The sequence below is a fragment of the Fomitopsis serialis genome, assembly GCF_022376445.1.
Source record: "Fomitopsis serialis strain Sig1Antser10 chromosome Unknown B0H18scaffold_47, whole genome shotgun sequence".
In the NCBI taxonomy this organism is placed as follows: Eukaryota; Fungi; Basidiomycota; class Agaricomycetes; order Polyporales; family Fomitopsidaceae; genus Fomitopsis; species Fomitopsis serialis.
Window position 1 is genome coordinate 210,202 of NW_025955007.1, and position 16,964 is coordinate 227,165.

General features: G+C 51.0%; 3 protein-coding genes across 3 annotated transcripts; 1 reads left to right on the forward strand and 2 right to left on the reverse strand.

Moving 5' to 3' along the window:
• Positions 1–1,498: 1,498 nt before the first annotated feature.
• Positions 1,499–2,377, forward strand: B0H18DRAFT_955913 (uncharacterized protein; the record flags this gene model as incomplete). The annotated part of the gene is made up of 3 exons (XM_048042405.1): positions 1,499–1,620; positions 1,763–2,154; positions 2,202–2,377. 3 exons carry the CDS (start codon positions 1,499–1,501, stop codon positions 2,375–2,377), a joined length of 690 nt encoding a protein of 229 aa, XP_047891929.1.
• Positions 2,378–9,240: 6,863 nt separating this feature from the next.
• B0H18DRAFT_1120468 (uncharacterized protein) lies at positions 9,241–10,840 on the reverse strand (the record flags this gene model as incomplete). The annotated part of the gene is made up of 6 exons (XM_048034128.1): positions 9,241–9,833; positions 9,880–9,954; positions 10,005–10,206; positions 10,256–10,458; positions 10,513–10,631; positions 10,683–10,840. 6 exons carry the CDS (start codon positions 10,838–10,840, stop codon positions 9,241–9,243), a joined length of 1,350 nt encoding a protein of 449 aa, XP_047891930.1.
• A 2,103-nt stretch (positions 10,841–12,943) lies between these two features.
• B0H18DRAFT_1085727 (uncharacterized protein) lies at positions 12,944–15,884 on the reverse strand (the record flags this gene model as incomplete). The annotated part of the gene is made up of 9 exons (XM_048031954.1): positions 12,944–13,650; positions 13,698–13,752; positions 13,804–13,956; positions 14,070–14,293; positions 14,344–14,717; positions 14,770–14,990; positions 15,049–15,387; positions 15,437–15,612; positions 15,695–15,884. The coding sequence occupies 9 exons, from the start codon at positions 15,882–15,884 to the stop codon at positions 12,944–12,946; spliced, it is 2,439 nt and encodes an 812-aa protein (XP_047891931.1).
• Between the last annotated feature and the right edge of the window lie 1,080 nt (positions 15,885–16,964).

The window sequence follows — 16,964 nt, forward strand, 5'->3', positions numbered from 1 at the left end:
TACTATGTAGTAGCTGACCTGGAAAGTTTGAATTAGTTGTTGAGTCTTGGCTCAGAAAATGCAGACAAAACAAGAAAATGTTATGTATGATTCCCACCTTGTACTACTTGCTGTAACTAGTAATTGGCTTCTCAGCCCCTTATGTGGACCATGATCACTCAGCAGTGAATACCTGCAGCACAAAGGTACCATTCAATGCTGGAAACACTCATAACATTGACTTTGCTTTGCATGTCCCTTGTATAATGGCATAGCCATCACAAATATGGGTTCCAGAATTTGTTCACACTGTACTGTGCACTTGCTACTCTTACTAGAGAACTGTATAGACTACCAGTGTCATGAGGTGAGCAACTAGACATGCAGACTTACCATACATCCCAGCCCTTCATAGTTGCTGCAGTGCTGGACAAATGGCGGAGAATGAGATGACACCAACTCTATTCCCTCATGTGATAATTGCTTGGAGCATATCTAACCTCTACCATCATATTATAGGCTGATGTGTTACCAGGTCCTATTGTTCAGTTATGCAATGAGCCTTGGGTGATATAATTGGCAGCTCTTGGTTGTTCATATGGGCAGGGAATGATTGTACCATGTATTGATGATGTCTATTTGTACAATGTCTACTGTCACTCAGACTTCCACTAGGCAACCAGCAACAGACCATACTTATAGTGGACTTCTAGGCAAATATCTGACTGTCCTTTTCTAGATCTTGAGTCAATAATAAGTGACTTTGGATTACTCTCATTGGGAGCAACATTTCCCTTCACATGTTATCATAAAATGTCAGCTACTCATGCTGGATTCTTTGATGGTATATGGAAAGTCACACAATAACACCATAGACCCAGGAGTGAACACATGTGCCAGTTCAACAGTGTTGTATATATCATGGGAGGGTCCAAGAAGCAGGTATTATTACACATGGTGCATTGTGGTAATATCTGGTGGAGTACCTGGCATTCCAAATAAACAGTAGAGAATCTGTATATATTGAGAGGGTGGTTGAACAAGAGCAATATGGTGGTGAATTGTGCATGCATACAAAAGAAGTAAGTGTCAGCCAGCAGATGAAACCAAAAGTTATCTCACAAAGGTTGAAACCCTTTGTGTTCATGGGACTTATGACTGGATACCATGACCATTGAGTAGGCATTACTGGAATACTGAGCAAATGCAATAATGATTCCATGTGCAAGTCTCAGTGTAAGTATGTGCTCTTCACAGACAGTTTCCTATGAATATAGCAATGACACACAACACATGGTGGCTTACTTTCTCAATTGTAATATTGCTCATGATGGAGCACTGAAATCAACAATGTAGATAACCAGGATGCATAGAGTATTTGGGCTGTCAGGCAGCAACTAGACAGTGAAAATGGGCAATAATGAATTCTTCACACCTCAATGTGTCTAAACCAATGGGATCGTACTGCCAGCCATGGCCCTCTCCCCAGCAAGTCTGAAGTCAGTTTTATGGACTAGGAATGGTCAAACACAAGCACACAATTGAGGAGCTCCTCAATGACACCTGCGGCACCTGTCAGAAGGGATTCAAGACGACGCAGGGGCTTGGAGCACACCAGACCATGAGCAAAAAGTGCTCATGGTACAAGAAAGGCAAATTGAGAGAGATGTTCACAATGAATGACAAAGGGCTGGATGACAACGTAATGGTTGAGAGCTCAGGGCAAGCAAATTAATCCACTATGAGCGTCGGGTTGATCAATTAAATCATACAGTATATTCAGGACAGTCCGAACATTGAGTCGACCAGACAACAAAGACTGGCCTCAGCAGGATCCACATGAAGAAGATGCAGATGCAAACCACAACGTAGGAGAGGACAATGAATTAGACTCACTCTTCGACTTTATTGATTTCTGTGTGCCGTCGAAGCACCCAATTGATCCAGGAGGGCAAGGAAACGATGGTGGAAGTGGAAGTGGAAGTGGAGACAGAGACAGTGGCAATGCCGGGCCCTCAACGACATCAATTCCGAACTCGAGACGTACAGCGCTCTCACTAGACGACAATGATGATGAGCAAGTGGTGGACGAAGATGAAGAGGCAGGTGTGATCACTGACGTTGATTCGCACATGCATAATAAATGGCTAGAGGGCAGGGAGGAGGCACCATCAGGTGAGGAGTATTCTCACCAGAGTGCGCAAGATTATAACCTGGAGCAGCAGAAGAAGAGGGCGCAGAGGACCAATCAAAGAATGCATGGGAGCCGTTTGAGTCAGAGATGGACTGGCAGTTTGCCTCATGGGCAATCCAAGAAGGACTCACCTTGGGGTCCATCGACAAGGCATTAGAAATTCCCGGGGTGAGTGATTGCTCATATTATACGCTAGAGCAGTAGACATTAATCACAGCTGCTACACCTCAGTTCCGGGAGAGACTCGGCCTGTCGTATCACAACACTCGATCTCTCCTCCAACATGTGGACTCACTTCCTGAGAGGGCGGAGTGGATGGAGAGGTGTCTGTCGTTCAAGGACTGTCCGAACGAGAGGCATCTCCTCCAGTTTTGCGATATCATCCAAGCCATATGTACCTTACTAGGCAATCCAGAGCACACTGACCAAATCGTATATCGACCACGACACATTTTCTCGGATACATCCAGGAAGCATCGAGTCTACAACGAAATGTGGACAGGGTGTTGGTGGCACGCAGTCCAGGTGAGTTGGTCAGCCTTCATATATATATATATATATATATCTTACTGATTCAAGCAACAGAGTCTATTACCTGTAGGCATGACAGTTGCGCCCGTCATTATAGCGACGGACAAAACACAGCTAACTCAATTCTCCAGAAACAAGGCGGCGTACCCAGTCTACATGACATTGGGCAATATACCGTGTGCTCTGAGGTGCAAGCCATCTGAGCATGCGTGCATCCTTATAGGATACCTGTCTGTTGACAAGGTTAGCTCGGACGGCATCACACAGCGCAAGCAGCACGCTCTCATTCAACAGTTATTCTATGTGTCGGTACGCACAATCTTGGAGCCACTGGTCAAGGCAGGCAAGGAAGGCATCGACATTACCTCTGGCAATGGTGAGGTTCAACAAGTGCACCCAATCCCCGCTGCCTACGTCGCAGATTATCCAGAGCAATGTATGGTGACCTGTGCAAAGTCGGGGACTTGCCCCAAGTGCCAGGTACCAGAGGAGCTTCTCAAGGCTGCGAAGCCAGGTACACCTCGAAATTCCCTGTGGACGTTGGATGTCCTTCGTCGCGCCAGCAAGAAAACCCAAGGCAACACTAGCTCGAACGCGTACACTTGAGCGTGTCAAGACCTCAACGTTTCCGGCTATGTGGTGCACCCGTTTTGGCGTGATCTTCCTTATACTGACATACATTCCTGCATCACTCCTGACGTACTCCATCAACTTTACCAGGGAGTCTTCAAACACACTGTTGAATGGTCCACGGAACTTGTCAATGAGCACGAGCTCAATAGGCGCATCTGTTGCCTTCCACCTGCGTTTGGTACTCGCCACTTCAAGAATGGGATTTCATCCCTCTCTCAAGTTTCAGGGACCGAGCGCAAGCACATAGCGCGGATATTGCTTGCCTGTCTAGTAGGCAAGATACCGCAGAAGGCGATCATCGCTTTCAGGTCCATTTTGGACTTCATTTATCTCGCTCAGTACACTATCCACGACGATACGACACTCCAATACATGGAGGGCGCCCTCAAGACAATTCATGGCAACGAACACGTCCTTGTTGACCTCGGTGTGCGCGAGCACCTTAACATACTGAAGTTTCATTTGTTACTTCATTATGTTGATGCTATTCAACTCGTAGGAATGACAGACAACTACAACACGGAGGTGTTTGAACACCTCCACATCAACTACGCAAAGAAAGGGTGGAGGGCTTCGAACCATCGCAATGCACGTCCTCAGATGGTTCGCTGGCTGGCACAACAAGAGAAGATGGTCTTGCTCAGCTCGTCCATCCGTCGCATGCTTAGGAGTAACAGTCATTACGAGCCAGGGGACAACAGTGATGCAGGGGACTCAGAACCTGATGGATTACCAGCCTCTTGAATTAACAGTTGAATCAAATTACCGAAACACCCCACTGCACCTCTCCAGACCCTCCTATCCATCGTCGACAAACACCGCACACCAGGCTTCGTCGACGCACTGGCACAACATATCTACAACCTGAAGAACGGATAACCTCTCACTGCAGCACAGCTGAGGAACACTGTGGACCACATGCTGTTCCAACGTCTCGACGTTTTTCATGGCTTCAAGTTCACTCCGGAACCCTTAACGGACAAGATGCAGGAGACAGACGCAGTGAAAGCAAAGCCTGCCACGACTGGACAAGTCGCGCGTTTTGATACCGTCGTTGTGCTGCAGGGAGAAGATGCAGAAGCTACTGGCTTGCAAGTGTACTGAGATGCTTGGGCAAGTACAGGGATCACATCAAGCTTGACATCACCCATTGTGGTAGTTAAAAGAATAATCTTGTGGAAATCAGAAACTTCGGACTCAAAAACGATAGGATCTAGGAAATCCTCAGATGAAACTTCAGGTAGGGGAGTAGGAGGAGAATATGTTGAGCTCGGAATTTATTCCGCATTTCTGCGAATTATTCTGAGCTCCCTTGCCCTGTCCAAGTCGTGGAATGTGTCCTGGTGTGAACAGTTCTCCTTTATTCTACATGGACACCATCACTATACCTTGCATACTGTACTTTTTCCGACGACATTCCCTTCAATCTACCATTTTCCATAATGTTTGCATCTTCAGGGATTTGAACCCCTGCACTCATTCGATTTTTCACCCATTCGTTGATTTCGACTTTGTGGCTGTTTCTGCTGTACAGTTATGGTCGCCTTATGTAACGCACACCGTAGACAGTCCGCCTCGTCGAGCTCTAAGTCCCTAAGACTTTACAGAGCTCGACTTAGGTGTGTATCTTCGCTTCTTTGAATAATAAGACTTTACAGAGCTTGACTTAGAGCTTGACTTAGGCCTTTGGAATCGCTCTGAGATGCACTGCAGCCAACACTATCCATGAATAGGAACAGTCAGGGAGTAAAACATGCTGCACACCAACAATGTGCCACAATGTCAGCAATTGTGCATACCCACTTGCCCCATATGACTCCCATGGAAAGCACAGTGATATATCAAACTGGGATTATCAATTGAGGTGAAATACCCTTCAAAATACCCTTACCCTCACAACCGCTGGTACCCTCCAGTGACCCTTACCCTTCTCAAGGGTATCATACCCTTGAGGGTAAGGGTAAGGGTATCGCTCTTGACACCCAGGGGTATACCCCTGCAATGCACTACCGGCGGCGATGTCCCATCATCCTTGTCTGCGCCTGGCACTGCCCACGTCGACGGTAATGCCTACCACACCGCAATTGTCAGTGGCACTGATGCCCTGGTGTCGTCTTTGTCGATGCCTGGCACTGTCCAGGGCTATGGCGGTAGTTACCACTCCTCATTTGTCGGTGGCGCCAGTGCACCGTCATCTATGTCCGCACTTAACTCTGTCCGCGCCAATGATAGTGCCTACCGCACCTCGTTTGTCGGTGGCACCAATGTGTCATCATCTCAGTCTGTGCCTGGCTCAGTCCGCGCTGATGGTAGTGCCTACTACAACTTGTTCGTTGGTGGCGCTGGTGTTTCCTCATCTGTACCCATGCCCGGCACTGACAGTGGTGCCTACAACACCCCCATCAGTGATGCTCACCGTGGTATGTATCATGTTGATCGCAGTGCTGGTAGTTCGTTGTCTCTTACTCATGTGTTTGGGGTGCCGCCGTTGTGAGTGAGACTTGAGTGTATGTGTTTGTCTACTGTTGTATCATCTGTGTACCAATGCAATGATGCTGTGTGATCATGTCTGATGTGACAAATTATGAAAATAATCCTAGTAAGAGTAGCCTTGCCCATGAAGGCTCATGAGTAACTGCTCAACCAGCTCCTCCCGCTTAGCCTTGCCTTCATTAGTACTCTCTACATTCTCCACACCTTCCTCTGCCTCCTGAACATCATCATCATCTAGACCTGGATGTTCACTTTCATGAACACCCAGAGTCTCCATTTCCTTGTTCCATGCATTGTGCTGATGGATGTCATGACCATGGGCCAATTTGCTCTTGATGACCATATTGTGCATGATGAGGCAGGAACGGATCCACATGATTGCATAGGCCAGTTTGACATCACTTGTGATGTAGATACGTAGCTCCTTCAGTGACTGCCAGCAGATCTTCAGAAGGCCAATTGCATGCTCCACAGCTACCCCTATTTTGGACAAGCGATAGTTGAATGTGCACTGCCTGGCAGTGAGGCTACCACCACGGGGTGCCTTGAAAGGTGTGATGAGCCAAGGTAGCAAAGGATATGCAGAATCTGCCCAGATCCATTCATAGGAGTGGAGAAGTTGATTGTGATTAGCCCATGTATATGTCTCTTTGAAGGCAGTGGCATCATGCACACTGCCTGGCTGACCAACGGCATAGGTGTGTATCCAAATGATAAGCTGAAGCAGTAAAATCAGCATGAGCACAGACATTGTCATTTGAAGAACCTGCCGTAAGCTGGATTGCATATATTTTGTCTTTCCCATAGAAGTCATTCCCATACCACCCAGGTCTCACAAAGACCTTGATTGGTGTGCCATCAGCAGCAAGGATCCCATTGCTCCACTCTGGAGTTCTAGATTTCTCTGCTGCCAATCGGCTTGCACCCAGTCGTTGTGTCTCATCAGATGCGAATTACGATCCCTGAGGTACGAAGGTATCGTTCTTGTGATGTCTAGACCACCATGAAACACCTTAGTGATTCCTCCGGAATGGCAGTTTGTTCCCACAGTGCACGTGACTTGCAGCCACCCCGATAAGCAGAGATAAGTAACTGTTAGTATGGGTTGCTTATCTGAGTCTGACATTTCAGACTCCCAGATGACGCGACTTGGACCAACAGATACAAACAAATGCAGTGGCTAAGTGCTCTGTTATGGATGAGGCCCATGAAACACCTTAGCAGTTGCCCCAATAAGGAAACTGGTAAACATATCATGTGACTGGCAGCTTGGTGGCCCATTGCTGCAAGCGCTCACACACTGTAGGGCCTATATAGCCTCAGCCAGTAACAAATCATAGTATACATAGTATGCTCATCTGATAGCCCTTCATTCAGAGAGTATACAGGAATTTTACTGAGTGCATACAGTGGCTGGCTAACCCAGGAAATGCAAAGCAAAAAAATGCACATGTGCCTCTGCAGATTCAATCTGCTTGTTTATGACTCAAATATGGTCTATATGTACACTGCAATGTATATGTGTAGTTCAGACACTGTGGACTACTCAGTAGCTTCAATAATACAGGTAACAAGGACTATAATGGGTAATCTGAGCATCTTTTGCCATATTATGGCCCTTGCATACAATGTAATGGTAACCATTGCAGCTCAAGGCAATCATACACTTGTCTTTGATGTGTCTGTATATTTCCTAGATTTTCTGCATTTTTCTGAGCCCTACATGCCCCTGTTTGTGCATGATTCCTCTTTGGGAAGGTCACATACTCCATATGGTAATTATGCATCCACTGCTGGCTTTGTCTTGCTCACAGACACAATCTAGGGATACATACCTGAATGTGTACTTACACTACCATCTTATAGGGTTGTCCAGTACTGTATACTTTTAAATGGTTCGTCACCCAAGTGTGACTGTGACCGGCCTGACGAAAATTTGTGTTCGTCAAATTACCCGATTGGGTATACTGCCTACCTAATTGGGCGCGTAGCGCCGGCGCCGCAGGTCTAGCGCCCGTCTCAAAGGCCCTGTGACACGTTATTCACACCAGATTTTCGTTTCGTCGGGGCCGCCTGTGACACGTGACTGACGAACCATTTAAAAGTATACAGTACATGAGCAGTTCCAAGAGTGAAGTAGCAGGCTTATATAAGCTCACTGGGGCCACAGCAACCATCTTACCAGGTTATTCAGAATGCTATCTGATCTGATGTCAAACCCATGCCATATACAGCTTTATTCACATTGCCTGGATCATTTTGAATATTGTCTCAATTTTCCGCTTTTTTCTGAGTCTAAACAAGCTCTCTTAAGCACAGTAACAGTCCGCACTTACATCGCTTACTAAGCGCCCATTGAGCGCCCAGATGCCGTTCGGAGGTGCAACCATGTGGAAATTTGGCACGGTTGCACCTCCGAACGGCACGAGAGGGATGCCGAGCTGCTCTGATTGGTGCAACAAGCCCTTTTCTGCCCTAATCAGGCAGGCTGCCGAGGTTTTGGGCTGAGTTTGAATCTCAGCCACAGGCTCCTTAGTGGCACTGTACCTGCCACCTGATCATCCCACAATCACCCGCTAATTAGCCACGTCACAGACCCCGGTGTGATCGGGAAGCCATCTCTTCTCGCTGCAAAGGGATAGCTCACATGCACCTGCCCCGCGCCTTCCCGCATGTGTCCCGTTTCGTTCTCTCACGTGCCGGTGGCTTCCGCGCGCTAACTCTTATCAGTGTCGTTCTTCCGGCCCCGCCCGCCGTGCCGCGCGGATCTCCCGCCCCCTTCCCTTTTCGGCAGTGTGTCCAGACTGCCCGCCGGCGCTATCTCTTCCCGCCGGCGCTCCCTTCCTCTTATGGCCTAGATAATGTGACCTTGCCTTCTCGCCGGTGCTCCTTCCTCTTATGGATCAGATAATGTGATCCTGCCTTCCCGCCGGCGCTCCCTTCCTCTTATGGCTTAGGTAACGTGATCCTGCCTTCCCGCCGGCGCTCCCTTCCTCTTATGGCTTAGGTAACGTGATCCTGCCTTTCCGCCGGCGCTCCTTCCTCTTATGGCCCAGATAATGTGATCTAGCCTCTTCTTCTCGCCACCACTCCTCCTCCCTTTCCGTTTTAGGTAACACAGCCCAGGCTCCCCGCCGGCGCTTATGTTTGTCGAGCCATGGCTAAGTCTCAGTGTACTTACCACGTGTACATAGTTACTATTTCAATGCAAGGGGTGTATTCTGACACTCATAGTATGTTGCTGAACACATGCATAGATGATAGAGTACCACAGGAGCAAGCAGACCACAAGAAACAGCGAGTCATACTAGGTATGTCACGAGCACAGGCGAGCACGACACTCAGACCACCACAAAGACACGACACTCAAACCACCGCGAGGATATACCAGCCCCTATCCACCTCGAGTCCTACTGCCAGTGAGGGCCCTGCTCCGACGCGCCCGCCTGCGAAGGGGCCGACACACCCGCTTGCGAAGGAGTCGATACGCCCGCTTGCGAAGGAGTCGACACACCCACCTGCGAAGGGCCCTGGTCCGACACGCCTGTACGCGAAACGCGGCGACGCTTGCGCGATCGCGGCACGGTCTCCTTGTCCTCGTCTTCCTCGCAATTGCTCGAGTCGTCCTCCTCATCACTCGCCTCATTCCCGCCATGTTTGCCCTTCTTGCCACCAGTCTTGCACTTTGCTGGCTTCTTATGTGAGCCGCCGATATCCTTGCGAGGCTTGCGCGTCACGACCTCGCCAGTGTTGACGCGAGTGTCATACGCTTTCCTCCGCGCCGCGACTTGCTCCGCGCTGAGACGGACGAACTTGCACGTCTTTGCTTCGAGTGCTTCGTGGAGGGTGCGAAGGAGGGGGAGGCTGTCCGAAAGTTCCGAGGGGTTGACGAAACGATCCTTGCCAGGAGTCCAGCCTTCAATGTTGATGGCGTACTTGAGTACAATCTCGCGTTCAAAGTTCTTGTAGTTCATGGTAACTTTAGGGTTTCCGGTGATGTTGACTGCAACTGGTGATTAACAGCAAGGACACAGTAGCAAAAAACTCACCGAGGGCAGTGTGAATCATGTCACGGATGTCGGTCTTCAAGAAGTTCGCTTGATCCTTGGATGTGCGCAAGAAGGCTACGTAGTTTCAGCACTAACTCGGGACAACACTTATTGATGTGACTCACTCATCCAGTCGCATCCGGCCATCGCGAATGCCTCTGCCAGCAAACCCATCTTCTCCGGATCGAAGCCCTTGATGTTCAGACGGAGGTACTTGCTGAGTTGAGAAGAGCTGAACCAAAGGTGAGGAGATACGTTGTACTCGGTATTCGACCGCACGAAGCAGAAGAAGCCTTCGACGCTGACGCGCGCCTTCAGACCCTCGATCTGTACATGATAAGAGAGGAGAAAAAGCGGAAAGAAATCAAGGACTTACCAGACAGATCATCAGGTTGATCATTGCGTTGAAGTCGAGTATTCGGCTTCGCGCGCTGAGACGCACTCCGCACTTCCTCAATTTCCTCATGTCCTTGAGATCTTCAATAAATTGGTCTTTCTGTTGCTGGGTCAATTTGTTGTAAGAATCGCGGTATTCGGACTGCAAGTCCAGGAGGCGGGACACGTCTCCGGGATCTGCGTCTACGCAACAGCATCGCCATCAGTACTGCGAGATGTCAGAGAGAGACAACACACCTTCATTTGCTTGAGTGGCCAAAGCACTCAGCCACGTGTTCCAGGCCGTCGGCTTGCAAGAATGCATCCACTTGTCCGCCGACGAGAACATTTGGTTCATATAATGCTGAGCCTTGTTGCTGTACTGTTCTGCAAGGCTGTTGGCAAATGCTTTGCTGTCACTGTACTACTTGGCTATGGCTGCGTCAATCTCTTCATTCTTGATCTTGTTGCGAGCTGCCATCTCTCGGACTGTGGCGGCGTCACGGTTGACCTTCTTCCTTTTCTGAGGAAGCTGCGGCCTCGCGGCAACTGCCACGGTCGATCCGTGTGATACATTCGAAGGCATGACGTGAACGCGTGGCAGCGCTCAGCTGACCACACATTCACGGCCTGGAGGCGTCGAGAGTGTCGAAGACAGTGCCAAAGAAGAAGAAGTCGAGCTATCGATAGGATGTGGGTGTGACGTGGTAGGGGAGGCATGACAGTCAGCATTCTATTCAAGGAGGCGTGAGTACATTCACGTGACGTTAGCAGGTTGTTACAAAGTAATACTGTCAATGCTTTCAATACTGCAAGATATAGAGCTAGAGTACACGACAGAGCAGCACGACAGAGTAACACGACAAAAGCAGCACAGTGTTCAGAAGCAACCACCATCCTCGGCCATCGCATCGACTATGTCCTGCGCAACCCGCATGGAGACACCCATTCGCGCAGCAATCTCTCCAGCCCACCGATCCTGCAAGAACTGCTCCTCGATGGCAAAGAGGTCGCGATGGAAATGGTCGGGAAGATCATGAGCACGCAGAAGCTTAAACGTCTCAGGCCCGAAGGAGTCGAGACGACATTTGCGATGAGCAGAGGGCAACTGGTGCATGTGTTGCGGCGTAGTGGGAGTCGCAGGCACTCGACCCTGCACAGAAGCCGACCCAGTCGGCATAGACGGTGCATCTTGGCTGACCCTAGGCTGAGGAGTCGTCGCCCTCATCGCTGTAGATCTCTCCCGCGATGCCTGGAGAATAGCGCGTTCGCGTTCTCTTGCAGGAGTCGCGCCACGCGCAGCATAGACTAAATCGTTAGTCTTTGTGTTTGAACACACTCGGATGTACTTACTGTGATCGAAACGAGAACGCTGCAGCTCCATCATCTCAAGTGCCTGCCTCTCGAGGCGACCTGACATCACCTCGACGAGCTCGTTGGTACGGTGCTGTATGACCTTGGAGATTGTCGTGCTCGTGCTGCAGCGCACCCTTCTCCTCCTGCAAGATGCGCTTATCGGCCTCGAGTTCCATAATTCGCACCTGCAACTCGGTGATCATCTGGAATGACCGCTCCTCCCACTCGCGGAGCTCCTTGATTGTATCGCGGTCACGGTCGCGAGTCGTTACACGAGAACTAGGCGCAGTCGGTTTGCGTGATGAGGTGAGTAGAGACTGACTACCTTGTTCAAACGACTCGACAAGGCTCTTGAACTTGTCTTGTGGGTGGCCCCAGAAGACATAGAGTGCCTTCTTCGGCTCAGGGTTAGGGACGAGAGGCCGGGCTACAGGGGTGCACCTTGGATAGGGCTGCGACCCTTCCGTGTATCGCCATCCTTCGGCGAGGAAGGCTGCTCCCCACCGGTCGATCCACATCAGGGCGATTTGCGTCGCGAACTCTTGAACAATACGAGCAACAGTGACCGACGTCTGGGGGTACTCCTCAAGCATGGGTGGAGGGCAGTAAACATGCACCTTGATGTTCTCGGGTGTGTTCACAAAGTCGGGCCATACGCTACCATCGATATGAAGCAAGATGCTGAGCCCTCCCGTGTGCCGATCTAGAGCTGTGACCTGTGAGGGATCTATTCAGATGATGACAATTGCTAAGGTAGGATTGACGTACCGCATCGAGAGCCAATTCCTTCACTCCCTGCGCAAACTCCTTCCTACTCTGATGTGCCTCCTTCGTCATCGCGCAGTGTTCTCGCCCTTTCACATTCAAAGAGTGGAATCGCCTGCGTGCAACACTGTGATCGCCATCTCGATGCATGCCGTGCACCCGCATGGCCTTAATGCCGGCGTCGAGTTGTTCTTTGTATTGTGTGATCGGCGGCAACTGCTCGGGCTGTCCGAAGAGGTGATAGAAGATGGAGTCTGCCCCGAGCCTATTGAGCTCAGGATGAGTGAAGCAGTGTTCAAAATCGAGGATACCCGTGGGCGGCGCCATGACAGTGGTGGTAAGTGGAAGAGGCAGGCGGACTGCAAATGCGCGGCACACGTTGAACAAGCATGTGGCTGAACCTCGCACTCACGCTCGGTGCGAGTGCAGGCACATATGCGAATATCAGACTCGTCTCCTCTCTCTACACCTCACTCTCTCTGACAGTGTATCTCGATATCATGATTTTGTTGTGAGGAACGTGGAATTCGTGAGATGACATTTGTACAGACAACAGATACAGGTATATTCAACTACTAACAGACCGGCCCAACTCGTCCATGTACCCGACCAAAGCATCCGCCATCTCAGAGCCCTCGACACCGGGAATAGGTGACTCATCAACATCGCCGTTACCATCGTCATCTTCGTCGTCAGCTGCTGAGCCTGTGTCGGGTGCTGTGTATTTAACCCAAGAAGGGAGTGGAATATCCTCCAGGTTGGCAGGATCCCGACCGACGTGCTTGCCATAATATAGCTTACCGGAGAAGCCAGGAAGCTTCGACATGTCGTACAACTTAGCAACGATCTTGCTGTTGATGCAGTCGCGGTATGCGTGACGTCTCGATAGCTCTTGCGAAAGGTCCGGATCGACTGGACGTGTCTTCTCGATCGCGCGAACGAAGTCTACGTGCTCGTCGACCATGTTGGTGAAGAGTCGTGCGCTCTCGATGTTGCAGCGGTGGATCTCCTCGCGTGCGCATTTAATGTTGAAGTAGGCGGCCATCGCCTTGCGATTCGTATGCTGAGCCCACGGGAGTCGACGGATGTCCTGGCGAGTGTCGCGCAATAAGTCGAATTCCGACAGGGTAGCCATTTCCATGAGTTCATGCCAGGTGAGTGACGGAGGCGGCGGGGTGAGACGAGCAGCTACGCGATTGTACTCCGAAAGAGCCTTGCGGATGGCTTCGGCCCGCGCCTTTAAAGCCTTGCCTATCTTCTCTCGCATCTTGTATCCTGTATTGACTTAACTAGATGTCTGTGTTGCAAATATTCGTACTCACCTATTCCGCTCATCCTGAGCTTCGTAAGCTCGAAAAGGCGTTGAACAACGACACACTCAAGATTATCGAGAACTCAACGATACTTGCGTTCATTCAGCTCTTTCACGGCTGCTGTCCATTCCGGGGATTGGGGCAACCAACACTGCACGATCGACAGCTCCTCCTCGAGGAGGCAAACTCCCTGGTCAAGCACCTCGTATCGTTCATATCGTGTCCTGTACAACGTAAGGATTTTGTTCACGTCTGCGTCGGTGCACTGCTGATACGTCCGATAGAAGCCGATCTTCTCGTACTCGGTCTTGGCGGCTTGCGCTTGAGCACTATCAAGACAACCCGTTAGTTGTGGATGTTCCGCCGATCGTCTACTCAGACATACCCGGTGTCGGCCAGCATCATCAGCGCTTCAATGTAGTCGAGTCTTCGCGCGACTTCAGGTGGTTCGGACTTCAATCCCTCGAGGTACGCACGTTCCTCGACGAGGTACTTCTCGTAGTCAGCTGGGGTGGTTCCTAGCTGCCGCCCGAGGACTTCGAAGACCTTTGTTTCGTTGCTGATGATTTTGAGAGCTTGCTTGTAGTTGTTGTATAGAAACTTCCCTAGCACACATTTTAGTACGTGTGAGATATGTCAGAAGACATGCACTTACCTGACTCGGTGTGCTTCTGCTCGCCCCAAAATGCGAAGTGCTGTTTGATTGCTTGAGCACGGTGGAAGGCGGTGGCGAGACGTGTGTTCCCGGCGAGGGCATTCGACTCCGAGAACAGTCGTTCGCATCCTTCGAAATCCTCCTTGCCCACACCCTCCAAGTACATTGGATGCCAGTGCAATTGGCACCAGCAGTTGTGACTGTATCCATGGAACGCGCAGACAACGCCGCGCAGATGAGCAGAGCGTGCCCGCTCAGCCAAGCAGCTCCGCTCGAGAGTCTTCCAGAACGCGCATGCAATGTCGTAGCCAACGGCAATGTCTTCGCCATACACCTCGATCAGCTTGTTGACGATCGCGAGGGGGTACTTCATGCTGTAACAAGATAGTGATCAATACTGCAACTGGAAGATAGCCGTACACTTACAGTTCGCCGCTGCGGATCATATCGCAGCAGGTGAGAAGCTGGCCGTGTCGACAGATACACGCGAAGATCCCAGTGATTGCAAAGAGTGAGAACATCTTTTTGTGAGCCTCGGGACCCGCGTTTCTCCACCGTTCAATGCAGACGGCAACTGAGCTACCGAGCGCCTCATTGTCGTCGGGCAGCTCGATGTCATCAGCCTCTGCAAGCGATGACGCTGGTGCCTGACAACCAATCATTGATGATTGAACGCGATGATCTCGAGGCCGCACAATGACGTACCTTTGAGCCGGCCTCATCTTTGAACCGATCGACCTGCCCAGGGGAGATCCAAATGTCCGTCCGCGCCGTTCGATCGTCGATCCGTGTGGTGCCAGCCCTGAATGCTTCGTCGACCAGCTTCAGCGACTGGTTGCCATCCATGCACGTGAGTATCTTCGGCTTCAGGGGTTCCTCTTCTTCGAGAGAGTACAAACACGGGGCACATGCATTGAGCATGCACCAGTTCGGCGTGTCGCGGGCGAGCGCCACGTTGACAAGCACATCGACACCATGCAAGATGTCAAGATAGACGTCAAACACGACGTTCATTTGTTCGACGAGGGAGCGGTTGAAAGGGACCTGTGTATAGCATTAGTACAGCGGAAGCTACGAATACTGTACGTCGTACCTGATGCAAATGACATAGGGCCTTGACTTGGGCTTGAAGACCGAACCTCGGGCACACGCGATGCTGCTGTCGATAGGCCTCGAGAACGTCGAGGGACACGGCAACTGATGGTCGCAGTGGTGCCCACCCAATATAGCCATGGCGGAGGAGGGTGGGATTGATGCGGTCTGCAGGCGCTGCTGGGCGAATGAACCGATGAGAGGTGCCTACGAGCTCAGTGATGAGAGGCGATCGACCTCGAGATGGTAGTAGACATACTAAAAAAGTCAACCATAATGAAATCCCACTGCTCCAGCTCATCGCTCTCCATCGGCACCTTGCCGGTTCGGTATTCCAGATATGCGCGGATAAGCTTGTGCCGCTGCGACATCCAGTCATGGTTGCGTACATGGACACGATCGTGGCAGGCCCGGCCGTCTTTTCGTTTCCTATTTGCTCGAGATGACATGAGAGGAGTTAACGAGGACAATAGGAGACGTACCTCGACTGGTCATCTAAGAATATCGTAGTTATGAGTTCGCTCTCGCCTACTTCGTGGCTGAGAAACATTGATTCCTCGCCAGGTGGCAATGGAATGTCCTCCCAGCCTCCTGTCTCAGCGGTGGTGCTCATAGAGGGAGCTATCTCACTGATAAACTTGCGATCTTCGAACGACATCCCTGCACACCTGTAAGACTATCAAGACGCGTGGAAAAGCAGACACTCACCGCTCAAGATCTCCGCCCGAGTCTTCTCATCCGTCCGTCGACACTTCAACATCGTACTTATATGCATACTCTCTGTCTCGCTCTTCCACCCGATGCCCCGCCCATACATGAGGGTAACCCTTGACGAGAGACTGGCCTTGTTCTTCTTGTTTGTCATGATGACGAGAAGCAAAGGGCCCCGTGTCGGAGCCCCCCAGCGCGTGCGAGTGGATCGAAGAGACGGTAAGCAGGATGGAAGTTGACACGCGGTAGAGGATGATGAGGGGAACGCCAGCGGGAGGCTTGGTTTGCTGTAAAAGGAAAGGGAGGAAGAGCGCCGGCGGGAAGGTTGCATTGGATCACGTTACCCAGTGCGGAAAGCGGAGGAGCACCGGCGGGAACGGGGCGGGGGCGAGATCACATTATCTGTGCCATAAGAGGAAGGAGCGCTGGCGGGAAGGCAGGATCACATTATCTGATCCATAAGAGGAAGGAGCACCGGCGAGAAGGCAAGGTCACATTATCTAGGCCATAAGAGGAAGGGAGCGCCGGCGGGAAAGGGGAGCGCTGGCGGGAAGAGATAGTGCCAGCAGGCAGTCTGGACACACTGCCGAAAAGGGAAGGGGGCGGGAGATCCGCGCGGCACGGCGGGCGGGGCCGGAAGAACGACACTGATAAGTGTTAGCGCGCGGAAGCCACCGGCACGTGAGAGAACGAAACGGGACACATGCGGGAAGGCGCAGGGCAGGTGCATGTGAGCTATCCCTTTGCAGCGAGAAGAGATGGCTTAGATCTCCCCGGGTTTCTTGGGGGGTTTCTTCACGGGTAAGGGGAATGGGCAA